This window comes from Parasteatoda tepidariorum, chromosome 7 (genome assembly GCF_982258835.1).
Source record: "Parasteatoda tepidariorum strain Cologne lab strain chromosome 7, Ptep-v5.0, whole genome shotgun sequence".
In the NCBI taxonomy this organism is placed as follows: domain Eukaryota; kingdom Metazoa; phylum Arthropoda; class Arachnida; order Araneae; family Theridiidae; genus Parasteatoda; species Parasteatoda tepidariorum.
Genome location: NC_141761.1, coordinates 98,260,163 through 98,283,932, shown reverse-complemented (window position 1 = coordinate 98,283,932; position 23,770 = coordinate 98,260,163). Strand labels below are relative to the sequence as shown.

Here is a 23,770-nt window from a genome sequence, read left to right as displayed (position 1 = left end):
GGTCAGTATGTATGGTGAATTTTTGTCCAAAGAGGTAATGATGGAATTTATTTAGAGAATCGACAATAGCAAGACATTCAAGTTCTGTAATTGCATAGTTTTTTTCATAGTCCCTTAATGAACGAGAATGAAAAGCTACAGGATGCAATACACCACATTCATCTGTCTGTTTTAGCACGCATCCAATTCCAACTAATGATGCATCAACAAAAAGATGACATTCATGATTAAGGTTAAAAATTTTCAAAATTGGTTTACAAATAATAGCATTTTTTAAAAGTTCAAAAGATTGTTGACATTTTTCTGACCACACCCATTTTACATCTTTCTTTAACAAGTTATTCAATGGATGTCGAATACTTGCATAACTATCAATAAATTTATTGTAAACATTTATTGATCCGAGAAATCTTTGCAATGATTTTACATTTTTAGGGGGCAATAATTTTTTAATCACTTCAATATTATGGTTATCGGGTGATACAATTCCATTTTTAATTTCATATCCTAAAAATTCTATTTGTTTTTGCAAAAATGAACATTTTGAAAGTTTTAATTTTAAGTTTTCTTGTTTACAAATATCAAAAATCTTTTTAAGATGGGTTAAATGTTCATCATAACAATTAGAAAATATAATGATATCATCAAAGTAGTTTGTAGCAAATTTAATTTTATGTTTACTTAAAATTCTACGAACTGTACGTTGAAAAATGCTCGGGGCATTCTTCCAGCCAAAAGGTAATCTTAAGTATTCAAATAGACCATTGTGAGTAGCGAATGCTAATTTCTCAGTGTCCTCAGGATGAATACGAACATGATGATATCCCTGTGATAAATCTATTTTAGAATAATAACTACTATTAGACAATTTTTCTATTAAAGTTTGTATTAAAGGTAGAGGTTCAGAATCTGTTTTTGTAATTTGATTTAATTTCCTGAAGTCGATACATAAACGACTCTTTTTATTTTCATCTTTTTTAAACACTAAAGTTACTGGGGCAGCATAAAGGGATGAACTTTCTTTTATAATGTTATTTTTTAACAATTCCTCTATTTGTAAATCAATTTCCTGTTGTTGTTTTGGGAATGTTTTGTACGGCCTTAGAGATATAGGTAAATATGAGGTTAACCTGACTCTTTGCGGTTCCATTCTAATTTCTCCTACGGCGTGTTTGTGTTTTGCAAAAATATCATCATAACTTTCTAAAATTTCTTTTAAGTCCACATTTTCTATCTCGCTTTCATTTTTTATTTTTTCGTCGATATTAACCTGATAATGTATGCATCCATTACCTAGATCTATCTTCGAATCATTTGAAATTTTTGGACATTTTTTCTTTTTCCTATTTGTCCTTTTCCTTTTATTTTTGTTACCCTTTACATTATTTTTTTCAATGTTTACTTTTACTGAAACATCTTCAACTTTTATTTTTTCAACATTTTTACCCTTAACATTTTGAGAATTTTGCTGTCTAATGTGCAAAGATAAGTTGTTATTGTTAGTATTAGCAGAGGTGATCAATCTCTTACCAAATTGAGTAACAACTGGCCCGACACAATCAATAAGCAAACAAAACTCTTTGCAAGCCTGCAACCCAAGTAAAGCATATGGTAAATCAGTATCAATTACAAAAAACTTAACTGAATTAACAATTTTGCCTAACTTAAGGGGAAACTCACAAATTTTGTTAAGTGTTAGTTGTCCTTTCGTTTGGGTAACCTTTAATTCCTCACATTTTTTAATAGGAATATTCAATTTTAACACCAAATCTTTTGGTATTACATTCAATGTTGACCCGGTATCAACATTCAATAATATCTCTTTTACTTTTTCATTTTTATTTTGTTTTGGACGTCCCTTTAGGTATTTATTTTTCACTTTACCTCCATTTAGGTATTCATTTTTAACTATATATCCATTAAGGTACTCATTTACAGCTATATATCCGGATATTAGTAATTGCTATTGATTACTTGTCATATTTTAAACGTTCACATCAACCACATTATTAGGGTTGTTTACACACGAAGAGCCCCTGTGAAATTGATTCAAAAGTCCTTTCTTAGTGCAATATTTACATTGATTCAATGGGTTCTCCTGTGTAGTATGATGTATTTTGGGTTTTGTCACATTCGGGGTTACATTTTTATTTTTAGGACAAGCCGGGGCTTTATGTCCTGGTACATTACACTTAAAGCACTTAATGTCATATTTCGGGTTTTCTAACTTCTTAACATATGGTCCCTTATTAGCTTGAAATTTATTTTTATCTAAGTCACTTTTAATTTTTTCATAAAGTTTAAGTTTTTGTTTGAATTCAAAAAGATTACTGGCTCCATAAAGAATTGTTTTATTATTTGTTTGGTCTGGTATTCCTTGAATTATATAAGTGATTAGAGCTAAGTCATCAATATCACTTTGAGTGGCTATTTCTCTCATTTTTAGGAAATATTCTTGTAGAGTTTCATTATACCTTTGTTTTCTTTTTTGCAACATTGCATGTACTTCTGCACTATTGCAACTAAGTCCAAATTCTTCAAGCAAAAGATTTTTTAATTTTTCATACGAATTTAACTGAGTTTCACTTCTAATTAAAGTTAATGCATTTTGTTTCATACATCTTTTTGCAAATAAAAATTTTTGCATATCAGATAATTTAAATAAATTAGCATGAGTTTCAAAACTTTCAAACCAAGAATTTATGTTATCATAGCGGTTTCCATTAAACATAGGGGTAACTGCTTCAATATCTGAAAAACTAACTACTAATTTTGTTTCATTTTCCCTATTTATATAATTACCTGAACTTTGACTATAGGATACCATATCTTCATCAACACTACTTTTTGTACATATAGAATTTAAACCAACTTGTGTAAATTTATTTATATAAGTTTTAGTTGGTGAATGTGGTTCAAAATCAGTTTGAGTTTGTTTACTTTTAAATTGAGTAGCTTCCTCCTCATCTTCGGAGGGGTTTTCAATTACTATCGAATTTTTTAAGTGATTAAAATCACATAAACAATTTAAAATATGCTTGGCAATTTCCTCTTTATTTCTTTCACTGGAAATATTAAGAATGTCTGAAATTTTGACTAAATCCGAAAAATTAAAGGTATCACAAATTTCTTTCAGTTTGTTTGCAAATTCATTATCGTTAGTTTCAAAAGAAAATTCTGAAAAATTTAGAATTTTGTTACGTTTTAATCTAGACAAATCATTTGGAAACAAAAGTTTAAATAATAACTTAATTTTGTTTGCCTTCATTACTTTAATTGACGTTTGAACCACATCTATTTCTTTTAAAAACATTTTAAAAGCAATATAAATGTATCATAAAAATAAAACTATATATCAAAGAAATAAAAAAAAATCAATATAAACACAAGAATGCACTTCATATTATTATGAAGGAGAAAAAAAATATATGCAGATATGCACGGGATTTATCTTTGTCACACTTCGAAAAAGAAAATAAATCTTTTTCCTATAAAGGAATTTTCCATAGGAGCAAAAGCTCCTCTAATTTTTCGAATAAAAAACGCGCACATAATTGGTTTTCTTCTTCTATGTTTTGATTTCACAACACTTTTTTTTTTATCACTCGGTGCCGACTCACTACACTTTTTTCTTTTTTTTCACAACATCATGATTAGGACTTTCGCACACTTGATTAGGACTTTCGCACTATAAATCGCACACTTCCATTGTTTCTTGGGCACTAACAGGCAGTGTAGACACAAACGTTTTCATGACTGTGACACAAAATCCTTAATCACTTTCAGCATTCTAGTAGCGGCGCATGTACCGGAACTGGTACCGTAAAATCACCGATGAAGCAATTTTACTCCCGGGTGAATGAAGGGATGAGGAATCCTTCAGAACGACGTTAGGCGATTTCTTCCGGGTGGGAAGTCTTTTCATTTTTCCCCCACAATCGAAAACTTTTTAATCTCAGGAGTCCAATGAAGCTTTTTCTCTTTAAACCAAGGGGGTGAAAAAGGGAGTTCCAAGGCGACGAAGTAGCAGTCAGTTTAGGCATAGTTTCCAGCGCGAAGCCACATCCTGCCGGCTTATAATATGCGGTGTATCCACACCGATATTTTTTAGTTAAAAAAGCAGAATGATTAAGGAGTCCAGTTTCAGTTTAATCTTTTATTTTATTAAGCGATGGTGAAATAGCAGTTTAACCACTCTCCAAAGCGGGAGAGGGGGAACACATATCCCGTCTAAGCTGACGGATTTTATTTAAGCATGATAAACAACAAAAAGCACACACCAAAATATTGCTCCTCTATTTTATAGGATGATAAAAAGTTGTGGTGAGGTCCAGTCATATGCTTTTTCTGTATTCTTACGCCTCATCAAATTTATTTATTACTCATAGCAAATCGTTTAATCTTTCCTTATATGGAAGTGAAAGATCTTAAAATAACTTCTCTTTTGAAGTATAAATCTAATTATTATTCATTGGCATGTTTTTAGCCTTGAAGTCCCAAAATAGAATTTCTACCCTTATCCTTTAATAAAGATATTTTATGAAAAGGAATGAAGTTTTAATGCTTTTATTAATACAAAAGTATTTAATTTTTGTATTACATATATATATATATATATATATATATATATATATATATATATATATATATATATATATATATATATATATATATATATACTAAAATTGCTCCTGCTGCGAATCTAAGACATTTACTACTGCCAACTATTTGGGAATTCGCAGAAACAAGGAAGGCATATGAAGATAATGTATAAATTTCCTGATTACAGCAGATTTCTAATATAAATGTTAGGATGTTTCTGCTGTTTAAATTATAAACATCTAAGCTTTTTGGATCATTTAGTTTAGTCTGACTGATGGTTATTTTAAATTATACAATCGCTATTTTTGATATTGAAAATATTAAAAATAGCCCTTATGTAATTTTATGAATGTCGAAACTTTATAGTCTATTGCACAATATATAGATAACAGATCTATATATTGTGTAACAAATAACAGATAATTCAGGTGACTCAGGCTCATTCAAACAAATAGGCATTTTATTAATTCATATTAAGTTATTTAAAACAGTGTTCGTTGGATTTTTTCATGGATTACATTGGTGGGATTTTCCATGACGGGGGATGTTGGGATTTAGCGCAGATTTATCGAGCCATGAAAATATGAAAAAGCCACGCATCTTTGCTGCTCCTGATATTTAAAGGGGGATTCTGAAAAGGAATTGGTTGCAAGAATGTCCTTATCTTAATGAAACGTCATTCAAATGGGAAAATTTAGAGATTTTGTTTTGCTAAAAGGATGGCGCCATTCTGACGCTGGGGAATTTTTGGGTCTATCTTAATGCTTACTTCTCTGAAAATTATTGCCCCTTAACTTCAAAAAATAATCTTTTAATTGGTCTCTTGACTTTTTATGGCTGTTAGTGAGAGAACGATTTCTACATCTTAAAATTGATTAGAGACATCTGTTTTAAGCTTAAGATTTGATATAAAAAGACTCGTATGAGGCATTATATATATATATATATATATATATATATATATATGAATTCATATTTCATGAAAATTCCAGTTCAAAATGAAATAAAACGAAGGAAAATTACATACTTATGAAAAAAGGGGGGGAAAGAAAAATAATGATAAGAATTTAAAAAAAAACTGGGGAAAAAAATAATAATAATAAAAATCTGGAAGAAAAAAAAAGGATAAATTTTTTAAGAAAAACTGGAAAATAAAAGATATAATCTTTTCATCAGCCCACACGATTATATCCGCAAAAAAGAGTGCTTTCTAATATTGTATCAATATAGCCAAAGCAAAATATATCAATACAATAGTGTGAGGAGCACTCAAAAAATTTTGAAAAAAATTACTACAAATAAATAAAATACAGCCCAATACGTAAAAATAACACGTGAATCAGAGAAAAATATAAAGAAAAATCCGAATAAAACACAAAACATGATCTATAAAGCGAGTAGCGAATTCAAATGAACTTACATAAATGGGCAATTTTTCAAGAATGATTTTAAATACTTTCTTAACAAGATTGTAAAAAATGAAAACAAAAGCGTAAATTGAGCGTAACTAGGAGTTTTGTTTTAAAAAGCGTTCTTACTGCATTACTGAAGTGCGTTTGACTTGTTAGTTACCAAGAATGGGCCCGAAAATGGATGTGCTCAAGGTAATATTATACTGGGTAATTTAAGAAAGTTGACTATAAATAATTTCAGAAAATAAATATTTATTTAAGAAAAAAATAGAAAATGGAAAAGAGAAAGAAACATGAATTGCCTGCTTGGAGCTTATGCGCAATAAATGAAACTTATTGTTTTTCTTAATGTTCTTCGTGTTTTTTTGTATTTATTTATTTTGCTTTATATATATATATATATATATATATATATATATATATATATATATATATATATATATATATATATATATATATATATATATATATATATGTATACCCCGGTGTTATATTATTTAGCATATCGCATTAACAGAAATTCGTTCGTTGAATGTGCGAGACTGGCCTTAAATATAGCTCAGTGTAAGAATACAACCTCTTGTATTTAAAAGCATTGGAACGTTATTTGAGTATAAAACATGCTGTACTAAAAGCAATGAGAAAAAAGCATGTTTTTCGACAACACTCTTTCAATTATTTGGTACTTTTGTATAACATATTTTTGCTCTAAAGTATGAGTCTGTTTAGTTTTATATTATAACAAAACTAAAATAATCTAACTTACTAGATATTCTATTTAGTTTCGTAGAACAACGTTGCATCTGTTTGACAGCTTCAAGCGGTAATCAATTTGAACACATATTTTACTTTTATTTGAGACTGTTTTCCGATATTTTTTTATTTGCCTATCAAACTATTTTACTGAACTGGAAAAAATGGTTCAACGTGACATTAAAATATGCAAATCATTAGTATCCCGCTATACCACTATGATCCTTGCTGCTCAGAGTAAGGGTGGAAACTCTGAACAATTCATATGAGCCATGATGGCTCAGTGGAGGTGAACCGGCTTCGAATCCCAGCATCGGCTGGTCGATACGGACTCCGCTTCCGGCTTGCACCGACCACAGTACTTTCGTAAAATATCCTCTGTGGTAGGCGGATCATGGGTTAGGGTGTCCTCTTAGTCAGGCTAACTGTGGGAGGTTTTCGTGGTTTTCCACGCCATGTAACTCAAACGCGGGTTGTAATTCAATTAAAAAGCCTTCCGCAAAGGCTAACTTCTCCCAATACTTGATCCAGGAGTTCCCTTGTCTTCCAGATTAGGTTCAAAATTACAAGGCTACGGAGTTGAACATTAGCAGTCGTAAACGCAAAAAATTAGGTCGGTTGTTCAGCGACTGTTATGAAGCAATTCATATATAGAGAGAAAAATTTTGAAAATTATGTTCTAAGTTGCTTAATATAACGATATCTTTACTATATCTCTATATCGATATCTTACTTACTATATCTTTTTTACAATTTTGCAGTGGAACAGAAATGTTGACAAATGGATTCACGTACTTGATTTTGATAATTTCCCACTCTCATTTGCAACTCATAAACCAAGTAAGGAAATATATGCTCAGATTATCATACCTGCTGTCATTAGTGCCCACAGTAGTATTAAAAAAATTTTTTAACATAATCCATTTTAAGTCTTTCTTTTCTTATATTTTAATAATAAAATGTATCAAGTGTTTGATTACCTTTTTTGTTTAATTTCACGAACCTACTTTTAATTTGAATTTCTCTAGAGCTTATCCTCATGTAAGAGCACGCATGAATTTCTTTCCCGAACAGTTATGATGAGTTTGTTAACTGAACAATTAAATTTATAAATTAATTGTAGTGCATTCTTAAATTAATTTGTATAAAGCGAATCTTACAGCCAGCTGTGAGTCTTGAGGTCAAAGAGGTTAATGATCCGCAATATTGCGACCGGCAACCTGATTTTGAAAATAGTGCACTAGGGTCTTAAGCCACCCCTGTGGATTGAACCTCAGTCACAATGACAGCTTAGTACCTTAACCGCTATTAATTGTTCTTCATTATTTGTTCAATTAATTTGCAAAAAGTGGAATGTTTCTGGATACCCCATTGTGACTCAGGGGGACAAGCCGGTAAAGGGTCCAAAATTTCGTGACTAATGGCTGTAAAGCTAGCCTTAGCCACAACGGTTTCAATAATTCACTCTGAAGATCAAACTCTGATCCTTCTCAACGACAAGTACCTTAAGTCACCTTAGTCACATGCAGTACCTTAGTCACTGAGCCATTATGGAAATTATTTTGTAATTAGAAAATGTTTTAGTGAATTCAATGGTAAAATTTTCAGGTAAACTCTTTTTTAATAATTTTTCAATTCATTTTACCACTTCTAATATTAATGTAATAATATTATTGTAAATTTATTTACACAGAAGAGTAGATAAAATTTAATTTTCATGAATGTTTCTGTGTTATATATTTGAATATAAAATATCGATAAATATTTCATTTACAATATTATATATGCATGAATAATTATGCATGTAAATAGTTTTTGAACATGGAAAGTTCTATTCAAAAATACACATGATATTGAAATAAATATTCAGCTTTTTGTTTATTATACAGAATGAAAGATATGAACTAAACTTCTGTCGAACAACTTAAATATAATTAAAGTTAAAATAAAAGACGAATGAAGTTCATTATAAAATAGTTGCAATTACGAATAAAAAAAAAGTCTTTAAATAATTTATGAAATAATATTTTTAATTAATTTTACTGGAAAAAAAGTTAATATTCAAATTTTGGAAATAGTCTGTTTTGTCAAAGAAACAACTACCATAATTTTAATTGGTGCTATATAAAACTTTTTTACTTCTAAATATATGAAGATAGTAATCATTTTTCGGGTTCTTAAAAATAGACTCCCATTTTCAAAACTCCACCAACATTTGTGGAATTGTATAAAAGTTTTATTGTTATTAAATTATTTTATTATTATTATTCATTGCGCAATGTGGCCTGTATTTTCATAAGTATGTTATTGGTCTCGGAAAGAGAAACTGGCTGATAATTAATTGTTTAACTAATTGATAATTAAACCATATGGCTGATAATTAATTTTTGCGAGAGAACTATTTTTAATATCGCTGGTTCTTTCTTTAAAATAAAGCTCCAAAAATTACGCAACGTGCACATTTTGTGAATTTTTTTTTTGCACACATTTAATTCACGTTATTACCTTGATTTACGAACATTTTATTCATTAATATACATCAAGATTTTATTTACATGCATTTCAATAATATTTTTAAATTAACATTTCGAATTTATAGAATGTATTCACTGAACTAAAATTTCATTAGTCGGAGACAACTGTTTAATGTTCAAATTTATTTTAAACTCGTAAAATATCTAATATCCAAAGAAATAGTTTAGCAAATTAAAAAAAGCCTATTAATATCGAGTAGTTAAAAACAAAAATTTATAAGCAACGTCCTGTAACATGAGTAGCATAATAGTGGCATAACTGGAATTTTCATGAAATATCATTTACTCACAATTGCAAATATGTATGGTTGTAGATTAACAGATTGATCAATAAATATGCTTGGATTCCAAAATAAAATGAAGGCGGAGAAATGAACACAATAATGTTTATTTCACAAGAGAGAAAAATAATACAACAAAAATATCAGAAAGAATAAATCTTTGCCACAGCGCCATCTATGAATATTAATTTAAATTATAAATCTTAGCCATTATTTAATTGTAAAATGAAAGAATCTCCGACAAAAAAGACACACTCTTTTTTTTTTAAGCTACGATCTTCGGTGATGCTAAAAAAAAAAGAGTGAGTTTTTTCATAAATTACCAATTACGATTCTACACAAAATTATGAAAAAACATTTTATTAAATATTTTCCGCGAATGCGCTGCATAAAAGAATTATTTTAAGTACTCACATCTTGCTCAAATTTAAATGAATTTTATTAATACTTAAAAAAAAATTGAATTTTACTCAATATTTCTGCAGTTATAGTTGCAAGTCGAAGTAATTAGTTTTTTTTAAATAAAAGTTCATAAACCTAACTTAAAAATTTATGGAGATGTTTTAATATCTTCATGAATATTTAAGCTAGGTTTACAAAATTTTGTAGAGGTATTGCATGTAATAATCAAAGTAATTGATTTAAGGTACAGGTTTATCGCTATGTTTCTTGAAAATGCTAAAAAAAAAAAAGCATTTATTTTTCATTTGCAATTTATTACCGGTCGCTCAAACATCTAAAATCTTTAAACTTAACTTAATTGTGTATGAGAATGCGCATGAACTAAACATTTCTTAAGTTTTAAAATAATTCTCTAAGTGTTTCTTGAGAAATCAGAAAGAAATTGACTGAGTATAGAAGTGTTTTCATCATTTTGTCCAACCTTTCTATATTATAAACGAGGTTAACATTAATCCATAAATGAAATTTTGAAAAAAAGTTCTAAATAAACTACTACTGTTTAAAATAATCTTTTATTTTTTTATAGCTCTTGAAGTTGTGAGTAAAATGGTTTCTATGTACGAAAAAAATTATCCGGAATATCTAAAGTTCGCAATGATAATAAATGGTATGTAATCAATTGATTTTAATTCCTGAATATATGATACTTTTCTATTCTGCCAAGTCAGCAGTGTACATATCAAAAAGAAATGGTTTCTAGTAGAACACCAAAGTCAAGCATCTCTGTCTGCGGTAAGCAGGTCGGTGACTACTTTGATCAGCCTGCATATGGACCGAGGGTATGCTGTATCGGTCCTCGTTTAGACTGTTCTACCGTAAAGTGCTAGACTTCGCACGCTGGTAGTCAGGCTACCAAATCAGTGAAACCATCCCCTCTGCAGAGGATTATAATTGCGATGGCTTGTCTTCGGATCATCCACAGGGATGTTTCCCAGACCATCGCCAATAGCCCAATGTGCAGCTCTAGTGCGACGTTAATGACATACTTACCTTTCCTCCGTCTCAAATCACCAAAGCGAAATCACCGGGCCTAAGTAAATCAACTTGTTTTTTACGTTTATTTATTTATTTAATTAATTTTTTATACTTCAACTGTATTTTAAATTAAAGAAACAAATAAATAAAAATAGATTAATTTATTTGTGTTGGCAAAATCGAAGAGTACCGAATATTGTTTTAGAAGTCCTAAATTTTTTATTCTAAACTATTGGCGAAATAGTTTAGAGTTCTACAGTCTTCTTTTTTTCCACTCTTAACTATTTTTCTAAATTGAGGAAATGTTCGGACTGCTCTAAACTGCAGATAATTTTTTTTTTATCTAACCGTCGTTGAACAGCCGAGCCGTTGAACAGTCAGTCGATTTTAGGTTTACGACTACTAATGTTCAACTCCGTCGCTTTGTAATTTTGAACCCATTCTAGAAGACAAGGGAACTCCTGAATCAAGTATTGGGAGAAGTAGGATTTCGTGGAGAACTTTTTGATGGAACTAACCCAAATTTGAGTTAAATGGAGAGGGAAACCACGAAAACATCCTACGGTTAGCCTGGCTACAAGGGGACTCTACACATGATCCGTCTACATTGAGAATATTTGGTGTCAGTACTGTGATTGGTGCGAGCCAGGGACGGATTTCGTACTGACCAGCCATCGCTGGAATTCGAACCCTATTCACCTTAGTGGAAGGCGAACGCTCTATTCAATGAGCCACCCTTCAAGTTTGTAGCATCCACATTGAATCAACCTGAAAGCTTAAGCTTTATTTATTCTGTTTTCCTTTATGTTAAAAAAAGTACGACTAACTGGTAATGTTATGATGATGGGAATAAGTTACTGTACTACTGGTTAAAAGACAAAAGAGTGAATGGGTATTTCAAAGTAAATAACTTAAAAAAATTCAATTGAAAATCACCATTTGTTTTTTAACCCTTCAATGGTTGAGACCCTGGGTTAAACTATGCATACATTTTCCTGCTAAGGACTATATTCCTCTTCAATAATATTGTAAAACCTATTTTTGGATGTGCTAAAGTCTGAAAGTTCGAAAAAAATCGCGACTTACGCTCAGAGGGTTAACAAGTAACGAAATAAAGTTTTTCATTTAAAATGTTATTAGTTTTAAAAATAATTCTTATTCTTCGCTATTTATGCCACATTTTGTGAATTTTGAGAGTTAGCGTTTTTAAAAAATGTAATTTTTAAAGGATTCTTGCTTCTTTTTCAGCTTCATGGTACTTCCAGATTGCATTCAACTTCGTTAAGCCTTTAATCACTGGACAAACCTTAAATAAAGTTAAAATATATGGTAAAGGTAAGAAGAATGAACCATTTTCTTTGATAAACATATGGATATATTATACCCTAATAATTCAGTTAAATTTAATAAATAAAGCAAAAATAACTGCTAAGCCACTTTCCATTCCGTAACATGATGATTCTTAAAAGCTTTTAAAAATATATATAAATATATATTTGAAGTTATGATTCTCTAAAAGCATTATTATATTATATTTGAAGTGATAAAAAAGTACCATCATATTTAAACGAGATTGCACATTTTATAGGACCTAGAGAGAGAGAAATTTATAGTTTGTCTACGGTAAGAACTCCCCCCTCCACAAAGTCTGAAACAGTCTGCTGCTATGGATACAAGAATAGTGCATTTCAGGGAGGCTAGCTTCTTTTAACTCTAAGGCTAATATAATAGACAGAAGAAAAAGATTCCCTTTCTCTCGCCGACCTGCCTTGAAATAGTTATACCTCTTTACCACATTCACCTCCACTGGTTCAGATGAATAGTTAGGGGAGCTCTTACTTTAGACAAACTGTACATGATCAAAGTTACGTATGAAAAATTAAAAAGTTAATCTTAAAAATGTTTTCTTTCTGAACAATATTAATAAAGTGATCAATTTTCCTATTCCAATAATAATTTCAAGTCATAATATTTTGTTTGCTAAAAGCATTATTAGCAACTAAGTCCCCTGCGTTTATTTAGGTTAATATTAACCATGTCAGTAAATGTTTTTGGCATGGTTTAGATTATTCGAAAGCGGAGATTTTGTTCTACCGGTTCTCTATGTTAGAGTTAACTAAATTTTTTGTTCGAGTTAACTTGTGTTATTTTTCAGATGGAATGTCAAGTTGTGGAAAAGGAGCATTTCAGACAACTACCTTCTTTTTTGGTTTTAATCACATGGTTCTAAGGTCGCAGAAGCAACACGTTACACGTATGGTGGCTCGTCTCTACGTATGGCGATGGTACCATAGCTCAAAAACCCGCTAGTTTTTGAGCTATGGTTCTTTCACATGGCGAGTGCATAAATGGAAAATTTGACCTAAAAGGCAAATTTTGTGCCTAAGGCCAGTTTAGGTCAATAAAAAGATTTTACAAGAAAATTCGCGTTTAGCACAAGAAAACTGTGGTAGACAAAGACGCACAAACTTTTAAAAATTTGGGGGGAGGGGAGGTTGGACTAACGCAATACATGTATAAGTTTATTGAAAATCCCTGAATCTTTGTAAATTGTGGACATTATTTTTTAGGTTTATTTCAATTAGAATTGTAGGCTCCGTTGTCAGTAAGCTTAACCGAGACCACCGGAAATTTGCAAACAACCGTATATTCAAATAAGCTTACAGCGTATATACAGTGTTTTTTTTTTCTCATAGATGGTTGGCAGGAAGATCTGCAGAAAAGTATGGATGTTAATGAATTACCAGCTTTTCTAGGAGGTAATAAAACAGATCCTGATGGTGATCCTATGTGCAGAACATTCGTAAGTTCATTCAATTTTTGATCTGTAGAACATTCGTAATTTTATTTATTTCAGAGAAATTTTGCACTTTCACATAGCATTCTGTTCGTTCACGAAATTCAGAAAATTGTACGCAGCTGCTGCTCAGTAACTAGAAAGCAATCTCTGTTTTTTACACAACTTCCGCAGAAAGCGTGTACATGAACGTGCTGTTCACCAACTTAGTTAGAGTGCAAAATTTCTATGGTGTCTAATAGCGGAGCGTCTAATAGCTAATTTACGGAGTTGTATGCTAAAGATTAACAATTATGTTAATTCTAAAAGCTTTTCAGCGTATGAAGCTAGCGACGATAGGGCAATACACACAGGCCCAGGAATCCAAAGGAAATTTGTGAACGGTTCGGTTCAAAATATATTATTTTGAATAAAATAGGCTGGTTAAAGTTAAAGTAATCGGATTTAGGGTAATGAGACCCTGGAAACTGGCTACTTTCAATGAATAAAATTATTATTTCGAACAAAATGTATCAGGTTAGGGACAGAGAGGAACTGAAATGTGTCCCTGTGTCCATCCTATACATACACATATATTATCGTCTGACCCATAGTTGGGTTTACGACTACTAATGTTCAACTTCGTAGCCTTGTAATTTTGAACCCAATCCAGCAGACAAGGAAACACCTGGATCAAGTATTGGAAGAAATCTGCCTTTGTATAGGACTTTTTGATAGAACTAAAACACATTTGATTTGCATGGAGAGGAAAACCACGAAATCCTCCCAAGGTTAGCCTGATGACTACGGGACTCTAATCCATGATCCATCTCTCACTAAGAATATTTTTACGTCGGCACTATGGTTGGGGAGAGCCAGGTGTGGAATTCGTATCGACTAGTCATCGTTGGGATTCGAACCCGGTTCGCCTCATTGGAAGGCGAAAGCTCTACCCCCTGAGCCTCCACGGTTAGACATATGGTTATTTTATTTTATAACCGTCGTTAAAATTCAATAAACTGCATAATTGTTTTCTATTGAACAGCCATTTCTTTTATTTCAGTTTTTTTAATATTAAGTTAATAGACATTATTGAAAAATATGTTGTCATACATCTTGAGACTGATTGAATTAATAATAAATTTATTAAATAGATATAAAAAAAGCAATTAAAATGGAGCTTTTGAAATGTGAAAGCGAAATCAAGAAAATGCTAAATACACCTTTTCCACTTTACACATATAGTGATGGCGAGTCCTATAAGTGGCTCTGGGGAATGACAGCTCGCCTCCCAATGAGGTGGCACGGCCCGCGAAGCCTTTTTTTGTGACCCGCGAACTAAAATATATTACAAACTAAGGTAAACAACGTTTAAGAGCACAAAAATATTTATAATTATTTATATTTATATTTATAAATATAAATATAAATGTAAATATTTTTGTGCTCTTAAACGTTGTTTACCTTAGTTTGTATTTTAGCACGAAGGTCGTCCACTTGTGTATTTAAAATATATTAGTTGTCATTTTTTTTGCGAGAAATTTTCGTAAAAAATCTATATGGGCTTAAAATACTTTTCTCATTAATAAAAACATAATTTCTTCGCTTCTGTGAAATTTAACATACAATCGGTGCAAAAAAATTTATTTCTCAGTTTTTGCGTCCAAGAAAATATTTATTCAAATACAAAAATAATTGTGTATGTTGCTCTTTTCATTGTTTTTTTTTAGTATTTTGTGAATATAATTTAGCACTTGCGTATCAGAAATTTTCTCGAAGAAATTCTCCGATTTTACTTTTTGAAACCACTCATTTTGGACGAAACTATTTACACTCACATTTGCAAATTTTAAATTTGGCATGTAAATACCTATTCTCTGGTGGTTGCAGCAGACAAACCTCATGTTTCTCATTGAATATTTTGTATGCTACTATGTAAGTTTTAATACCAACCTTTTTAAAGTTTTATATCATAACAATTAGATATCTGTAGCACATTAAATGTTTAATACATAGATGCACATTAAAGTTATTGTAGCCCGAATTTTTATTATTTATTTAAGATTTATAAAAATATTATTAATAACAATTAAATATTTTAAAAAATCTAAACTTCTTATTTTAATTTGTAATTCAATACCTTTGTTTTGTACAAATTGGTAAAAATCTGACAGTAATATTTAATGTTCCTTCAAACATAAGAGTCCTACATAAATTTTTGATAAAGTTGTGGCCCGCCATTTGATATGTGTTTTTAATTGTGACCCCCGGCCTAATGTAAGTTGGAAACCCCTGGTCTATATGTTCGGTTTGTACCGACCACAGTGCTGACGTAAAATATCCTCCGTTATAGACGGATCATGCGTTAGAGTTCTCTTGCCGCCTTACCAACGGTGGGAGGTTTTCGTGGTTTTCCTCTCCATGTAACATAAATGCAGGTTAGTTCGATTGAAAAGTCCATCTCTAAGGCAGAATTTTGTTCAAAACTTGATCCAGAACTTTCTTTGTCTTTTGGATTGGGTTCAAAATTACACGGCTGCGTAGTTGAACATTGATAGTCGTAAACTCATAATTGGGGCGGGTGTTCAACGATGGTTATTAAATAAATTATAGATTAAGCTGGTTGTTATTTCGTTTAATTTGTCAAAATGTAACTTCTCAAATGTCAAACATTTTTGAAAACAAATTAGTATTTTAATTTCCTTTGTTTTCGTGTGTAAATCAATTTGAGATAAAAATGTTTTTCCCTTCTTGCATTAATTAAGTTTTATTTATTTATTTATTTTGCCTCGTGAAAAAAAGTGCACTTGTATTGGCAAGATTCCGAACTTAAATTTATTAGATTAACGTAAAAATATATTTATTAATTTATTTTCCTTACAAAAGCAAAAAATAAATGAATAAATAAATAATAAATGAGTAATTAAAAAAACAAATCAAGAGCCAGCTTAAGTAACAGTTTTAATTAAAACCAAAAGTTAGTTTATGCTGACACTTTTTTAACTCAAAAAAAGACGAAAAAAAGAAGTTTTTAAAAAAAGAAATAAGGAAATCTCAAAATAGAACTTTCAAGGACGAGATTTCATTAAATTATCAGAATCTTTTTTTTTTCGTTGGATTGTTTAGGTTATTATCTATCGTTTTAAAAATCTAGACTAAAAATGGGTGATAAACTTTTTGATTCACTGACATAGTTTACACGCTTTATTTACTTTTTTGTAAATATAGCATTTTTTCCTTATAAATCAGATAACAGAACAAAAGAAAATTGACAGTACCTTTACCTATTTTTTTTTCGAACTTCTTGATATGTACAGCATAAACAACGTAATTTTAAAGAATCGTTTATCAATTTGCCACCAATCGTTTGCAAGTAATTTGCAGCCCTGTTTTAGATTTTTTTTTAATATTTTCTCGTGAAATATTTAAAAATTATTGTTGGAAATATGACGATATTTAAAAAAAGAAATAGAACGGAAAGATGTTAGAGAAATTGTGTTCTTCACATAAACTGGGTGATAAAAATTTTTTAACGAAATGAAAAAGCAAAGATAGCATGGAAAAAGAGTAAAAATCACATTGGAACATGGAATCGCAAATGCTACCAGGAGCCGCTAGAGGGAGCTTCAAATTATACGTAGATAATAAACTAAAATCGTATGGCATCAATTAATTTTTACTGTATTTGTACACGTGACAACAAATACTACAGTCGAGGATGCTCGCTCAAAACTTAAGCCAGAGTTCTGAAAACACTCTTTACATCGACGTTGTGTGAAATGGCTTACGTTGTCTAACATGCATGTATGTCCTAAATGCACCCTAATTTCGCAACAGCTTACCAAAACATTGAGCATTTCCTGTAGTATTATTGATCACAAATGTGTAACACGGATAGAAATTAAATGATGTAGATCAATTTTAGCTTATTGTTTTTTGTCTATTATGTATAATTTACAACGACCACCGGTAGCCTTTTTGACCTCATATTCTAAAGCGATTTTTTTTTAATTATTCGTGTATACCTCTCTTTTAGAAACTACCTTTTATTTTAATCTTTTGCATTTAAAAATGTCGTTCCATTCATAATTCCACGTGCATATTTCATGATATAATATCATGCTAAATGTTGAACACATTTTTATATTTAGTTATAATTGCTTTTTCAGTCATGCCTTTTTTTTTTTTGAAGCATGCAGCAATTTTTGTACCTTCAATAAAATTAGTACCAATTTTTGTAGTTCGATAAAATTAGTACCAATCATGTTTAGGGACTTAAGACTAGGGACTCCACGTTCGACTGACCACCAAACCGGAGCATCTGCTCCTGCATCCCAGAGACCAGCTTTGACCCTCTATGGGCTGTCGCGCCACTGAGTTTAGGTTTGCAATTTTTGTATGCACATGTCAAACCAGCTCCCCGCTACGTTTTTTGATCGAGAGTTGTACAGTGAGCAAAATAAAAAACGGACCATCCTGAATTACTTTTGATCTAGAATCGAATCTTCACATTCAAGGAACCAATCTTAGTAGTTCGAGAGAATGATTTCAAATATGCTAATTAATTAGTGCAGAGGATATTTTAAGTGACGAAATCAGGCACAAAAACATACATTCGCAGAATAAACATACTTTTTTCCCACTTTACTTTTTTTAGATTTTTGGCCCCAAATCGGCGAGGACGGCCTTCCATAGCTTGGACCAGTTAGTACTAGTTTTTACTTTTTGCGTATTTCACCATGAATCAAGAACTTTTCAAGCTAATTAAAAAAATTTGTCACGCAATAATAAAATTCATATGTCCGAAGATAATCCCATGCAAAATATAACTTTTAATAAATATTTGATATTTTTTATTATTTTTTAATGAAAGTCAAATGAATTTTGAAATGTAAGGTGTACAATTTTTCACATCATTTTGAAGGACGTAATTTTGCCTGGCAAAATACGAAATCTGGGCGAAATGCGTATAATAGTTCCTGAGAAATCGAGTTTTGAAAAAGTTATATTTTTAAATTTTTATTTCTCAAGAACAATTCGATCGAGTTCTCTCTAATTTTGTATTTTGCCATTTAAAATGGCATTAGTTAAAATGATGCAAAAATTGTATGCATTACAATTTAAAAGCTTTTCTGCTATTATTAGATACAGCAATAAAAGAATAATAAATATTTACTAAAAGTTATATTTTGCATGGAATAATTTTTGGATAAACGAATTTTGTAATAATATGCAAAACATTTTCAATTCGCTTAAAAGGTTCTCGAGATGTGCTGAAATACTCCAAAAAGTAAAATTAACATTAAGGAATTAAATTTTGGATCGCTCTCTTGAATAAACTAGAGGAATCATATTTTCCAAATTTCGACAACCCCCTTTATTTTGAGGGTCAAAATTCCAAATCCGTCGAAACAAGGAATGTTTATTTAGATGAAGTAAGTTTTTGTGTCTGATACCGTAACTTGAAATATCGTCTGCACTAATTAATTAGCATATTTGAAGTCACCCCATCGAACCTTAAAGATTGAGTCCTAGTACGTGAAATTCCAATCAATAAATCAAAAGTTATTCAGGGTGGTCTTTTTATTTTTTTTGAGCACTGCACCTCATATTTCACTATGTCACCCTTTAAACCAGTGGTCCCCAACCTTTTTGTACCTAAGAGCAAATACCAGAATATCGGTCGAATGGCGGGCACCATTTATTTTTTCAAGATAAGTTTATAGTTGGTAGACATAGGTAATAATACACACTACATATAGTGCACAAAAAATTAAATTTTAAAAATTAATTTAACATATGAATGCACTTAATATTTTTGTGTAAAATAAATGATTACTAAATTGCTTTCAAAACATACGAAGTATAAAAATTATTATACAGTGGCATGTGGTGTTTGGCATGGCATTTCGCTGACCAGCGCTACATAATTGGGAGAATATGATGCTCTTTTTAAGAATGGAATTTAGTCCTTCAAATATATTCCAGAATTTCTCATGTGATATAATAGTTTTGAGGATAATGTCATCCAATGGAGATCCAAAATTTCTATATCCAATTCTTCTCGCTTTACTTGAAGAAATTCTGAAATGTATGTTGCTATTACGGTTACGTTTATTTGGTTGGTAAAAAGATTAACAAAAAATTATCAAAGGCTCGATGATATTAAATTGCTGAAAGCGCTTTTTAAATTGATCTTTAAGCAATTGGAGGTTGATGACAAATGTCAATTTCACTGTCACCTATCAATTTTTTCATGTTTGGAAAATGCACAAGAGACTTCATTTTCAAATGTGATATCCACAAAACTAGCTTAGCTCCGAACGAGTTATCAGCCTCCATCATTTTTGCTTTATGTTTGTCCTTTCCCTGCAGCTCCAAGTTTAAATAATTTAGTTTTTTCTTTATGTCCGTTATGAACGACCAATCTGCTAGGCAAAGAGGATCTCTTAGTTCTAAAAATGTTTGATTTTTGCTTGCAAGATAATTTTTTATTTCTCCAATTATATGTAGAAATCTATTCAAGTACTTTACCTTTAGTGAGCCAGCGTACTTCAGTATGTATTTGGAAAACTGAAATATTTTATAGTTGAGCAGCGGGCGCACCTAGATCGATCGACGGGCGCCATGGTGCCCGCCGGCATAGGGTTGGGGACCCTGTTTTAAACCATCACTCGTTTTCTATAGTATGTTAATTGGATAATATATTAAAAACTCCTTCCCTATTGTCTGAGCCTGCCCTAAAACTATCAGATCTTCTTTAATTTAAAAGAAATATTTAGCCAGAAGACGATTCAGCCTAGACAACAAGGGAATGCAAGGATATGGCGGAGATTTTGTATGCTGTAAGGGCAGAGACATAGTTAAGGTGTACAAAATTTATTCAACTGATATCGCGATTTAGTAAGAAAATAGAAGTGAAACTTTTTAAATCATATAATAGATGAAAAAAGAAACTTTTTTTGTCCCTATAAAGGTAGGCAAGCACCTTATTTAGTCCCGCTAGAGCTGCACAATGGGATATTCTCGATGATTTGGAATGCATTCCTAAGGAAGATCCGAAGATATGCCATCGAAATTTTGATCTTCTGCAGAGACGATGGCTCACCTGTCTTGTGAGCTCGATGACCTGGCGCGAAATCAAGCACTTTACAATAGAACAGATTACGTGATGGCACAGGGGATAGAGCCATACGTAAGTTCTCTTGTCTTCTGAATTTGGATCAAAATTACAAGGCGACTGAGTTGGACATTGGTTGACGTAAGCCCAGAATCGTGTCGGTTGTTCAACGACAGCTATAAAATTAAAAACTATAAAAATAAAACAGTTTACAATATCGCTCACCCTTGGTCCCTACGCAGGCAGATTAAAGTGGCCACCCAGCAGCTTACTGATAGCAGTCAGTGATGTTTGACTTCGCTGTTCTATTGGGAATAGTGTCTTTATGATCACTCCACTGCGAGACTATTCTAAAAAAGTGTACCTTACTTATTTTGAATTGATTTAACTATATAAGGAAATTAGATCAAATCGAAGAGATAAAAAGAAGATGTGATATATGGAATATAGCATTAATAAACCGCCATTCATCTTCAAATTCTAAAGATTTGCATATTAAAATGTTTCTTGTTGTTGTTTTTATAGTTTTAATTGTCTATAATCATAAATACTTCATAAATGATAATAATAAAAACAGAGCTAAATTGTTAATTTTTTTGCAGATAAATCATGGCGGTGTCGTTCCAGAATGCCTTTATGCTCTAAACCGCAGAGTTTCTTTATCTGGTCAACCAAAAGTGAAAAAAATTTCTATTAATAGGCTTTCAAAAGTTCAGATTGAACTTCATGTATTATATCCTGGAGCTGAAATTGAATGGGAATTCGAAACTAAAGGAAAGGATATTGGTTTTGCACTATTGTATAAGGAAAGCAAATATTCCAGCAAGGAACCCATAGAGGTTTTTCCGAGGCAAAGAGTGGACACAAGCATTGCTTTTGAGAGTGGTGTATTCAAAAGTGAAAAGGCAGGAAACTGTAAGCATTCGTAATAATTACTCTTAAATACTTGTAAACGTAAAATCACTTTTAACTCATTCTAATAGACAAGGCTAACATCTGATTTTTTTTTAATGATAACAAATAACATTCTTGTTTACACTTGATCAATCATTATGAATAAGAAGAAGGATTTTGTTTCGAATATATAATAAATAATACTTCTTTTAATATTGAAAGTAGGTTTTATAAATTAAATTATTCTTCCATGCAAAGTGTCTCATATGTGTTACGACTAATTTTAAGAGAATTTAAATGCGCTTAATAAGAATTGAAAATTGTACAGCAACCCTTTACAACAAGTGTCACTTTACGCCACTGGGTGGTGCTCTACATTCCACTACTGCAACGCACCTAGCAACAACGCTTGACTATCCCTGAATTCTTAATTAGAGCCCTGATTTATTTTGTTTTGGTAGGTACTCTAATAACGTCGCACTAGAGCTGCGCAATGGGCTATTGGCGATGGTCTGGGACATAGGATGATCCGAAGATATGCCATCGCAATTTTGATCCTTTGCAGAGGAGATGGCTCCCCTGCTTTGGTAGCCCGTCAACCTACGGCAGAACAGTTTAAGGAAGACCAATACCGCACACCCTCGGTCCTTACGCAGGCTGATCAAAGTGGTTACTCACCTGCTTACTGACCTTAGCCTGTGATGATAGACTTTGGTGTTCTACTGGGAACCGTGTCCTTACTATCAATTTGCTGCGGGATTATCTTGTTTTGGAAGCTCTTAAAAGTATCGGGTATCACGAACTTTTGGCAATTGCAAATTTCGTAGCAAGATTCGTCTGCGTTGTGACTACATTCCGGCATTCAATGTCCCATCATGTCATGTATAATTTACAGCAAACTTTATTTCTTGTAACATAATGAACTGCTATTATCTATTATGTCATTTGATAACATTTTAAGATAATGCAAAAAAATTCCCATTATTAAATGTACATATGTAAAACGAAAAACCATTATCCGATCCACTCCATTCAAAAAAGTGTGGCTGCTTACATCTGGCTCACGTGATCTGTGACGTTGTCATTAAGCACTCAAGTCGAATGATGCCACCTACCTGTCTTAAGGTTTTTCGCTGCATTTTTGAGACACCCCGTATAATCTTAAACTATTCCACCATGCAATTCTATTTGATGATGCCTAATATTTTGTTCTTTTCAATTTAGATTACTTGGAGTTTGATAACACTTATAGTTGGATACAATCTAAGGAAGTTTACTATAGAGTGAATGTTACAAGCCCTCATCAACAAAGTGACGGGTCATAGCATTACCCATATTAAAACATTTTAGCTGCGATCTCAAACCATGAATCAATTGCTTGTGAAAATCTATTTTTTGTCGAATGTGTGAAGTTAAGGGAAGTACATATTTATGTGACAGAAATGTATTTTCATTGGATTGTATGTGTCAGTGCAGTGTGTGCACATAATTTTTGCAATGTGTGCAGTTAAAGATTGAATAAGTGCGTATGACAGTAGACATTATATCTCATTGCATTGTATAATAAAACGCTTTTATATATGTTTTGTTTTGTATATTTATTTTGCAAGTTTTATTTTTTTAGTTTTACTTAGCTGGTCGTATTATTTTAAATTACTAGTGTTAAAACACTGCGCACAAGATAAATAATGCGTATAGTATATATCGCTGGTTCAAAATTGAAACTACACTACTGAGAACATAATTAGTGTTGTTTGAATGACAAGTGAGTGCAGAAGTGTCGTTTCAATTTTGAACCAGCGATATGTTACCGTGTACTTGATGAATGAATGATCGAAATCAAGAGAATATCGATTTTCACTGGTGAATGTCAACAATCATATGGTCGTTTTGGCGAATGTCCGAAATATTTATACACGATTTGATATTAATTTATTCGTTGATTCGTTCATTCGATATTT

At 31.4% G+C, this 23,770-nt stretch overlaps 1 protein-coding gene across 1 annotated transcript in view; it reads left to right on the top strand.

Annotated features, from left to right (window-relative positions):
- Positions 1 to 23,390, top strand: part of LOC147807346 (SEC14-like protein 4) — a 47,531-nt gene extending 24,141 nt beyond the window's left edge. Inside the window, exons 7-12 of the mRNA XM_087168348.1 lie at positions 7,529 to 7,607; positions 10,571 to 10,651; positions 12,268 to 12,354; positions 13,716 to 13,822; positions 21,518 to 21,830; positions 23,034 to 23,390. Of these exons, the coding sequence (XP_087024474.1) occupies positions 7,529 to 7,607; positions 10,571 to 10,651; positions 12,268 to 12,354; positions 13,716 to 13,822; positions 21,518 to 21,830; positions 23,034 to 23,134 (768 nt within the window). The 3' untranslated portion in view covers positions 23,135 to 23,390. The remainder of the gene's footprint in view (positions 1 to 7,528; positions 7,608 to 10,570; positions 10,652 to 12,267; positions 12,355 to 13,715; positions 13,823 to 21,517; positions 21,831 to 23,033) is intronic.
- The last annotated feature ends 380 nt before the right edge of the window (positions 23,391 to 23,770 follow it).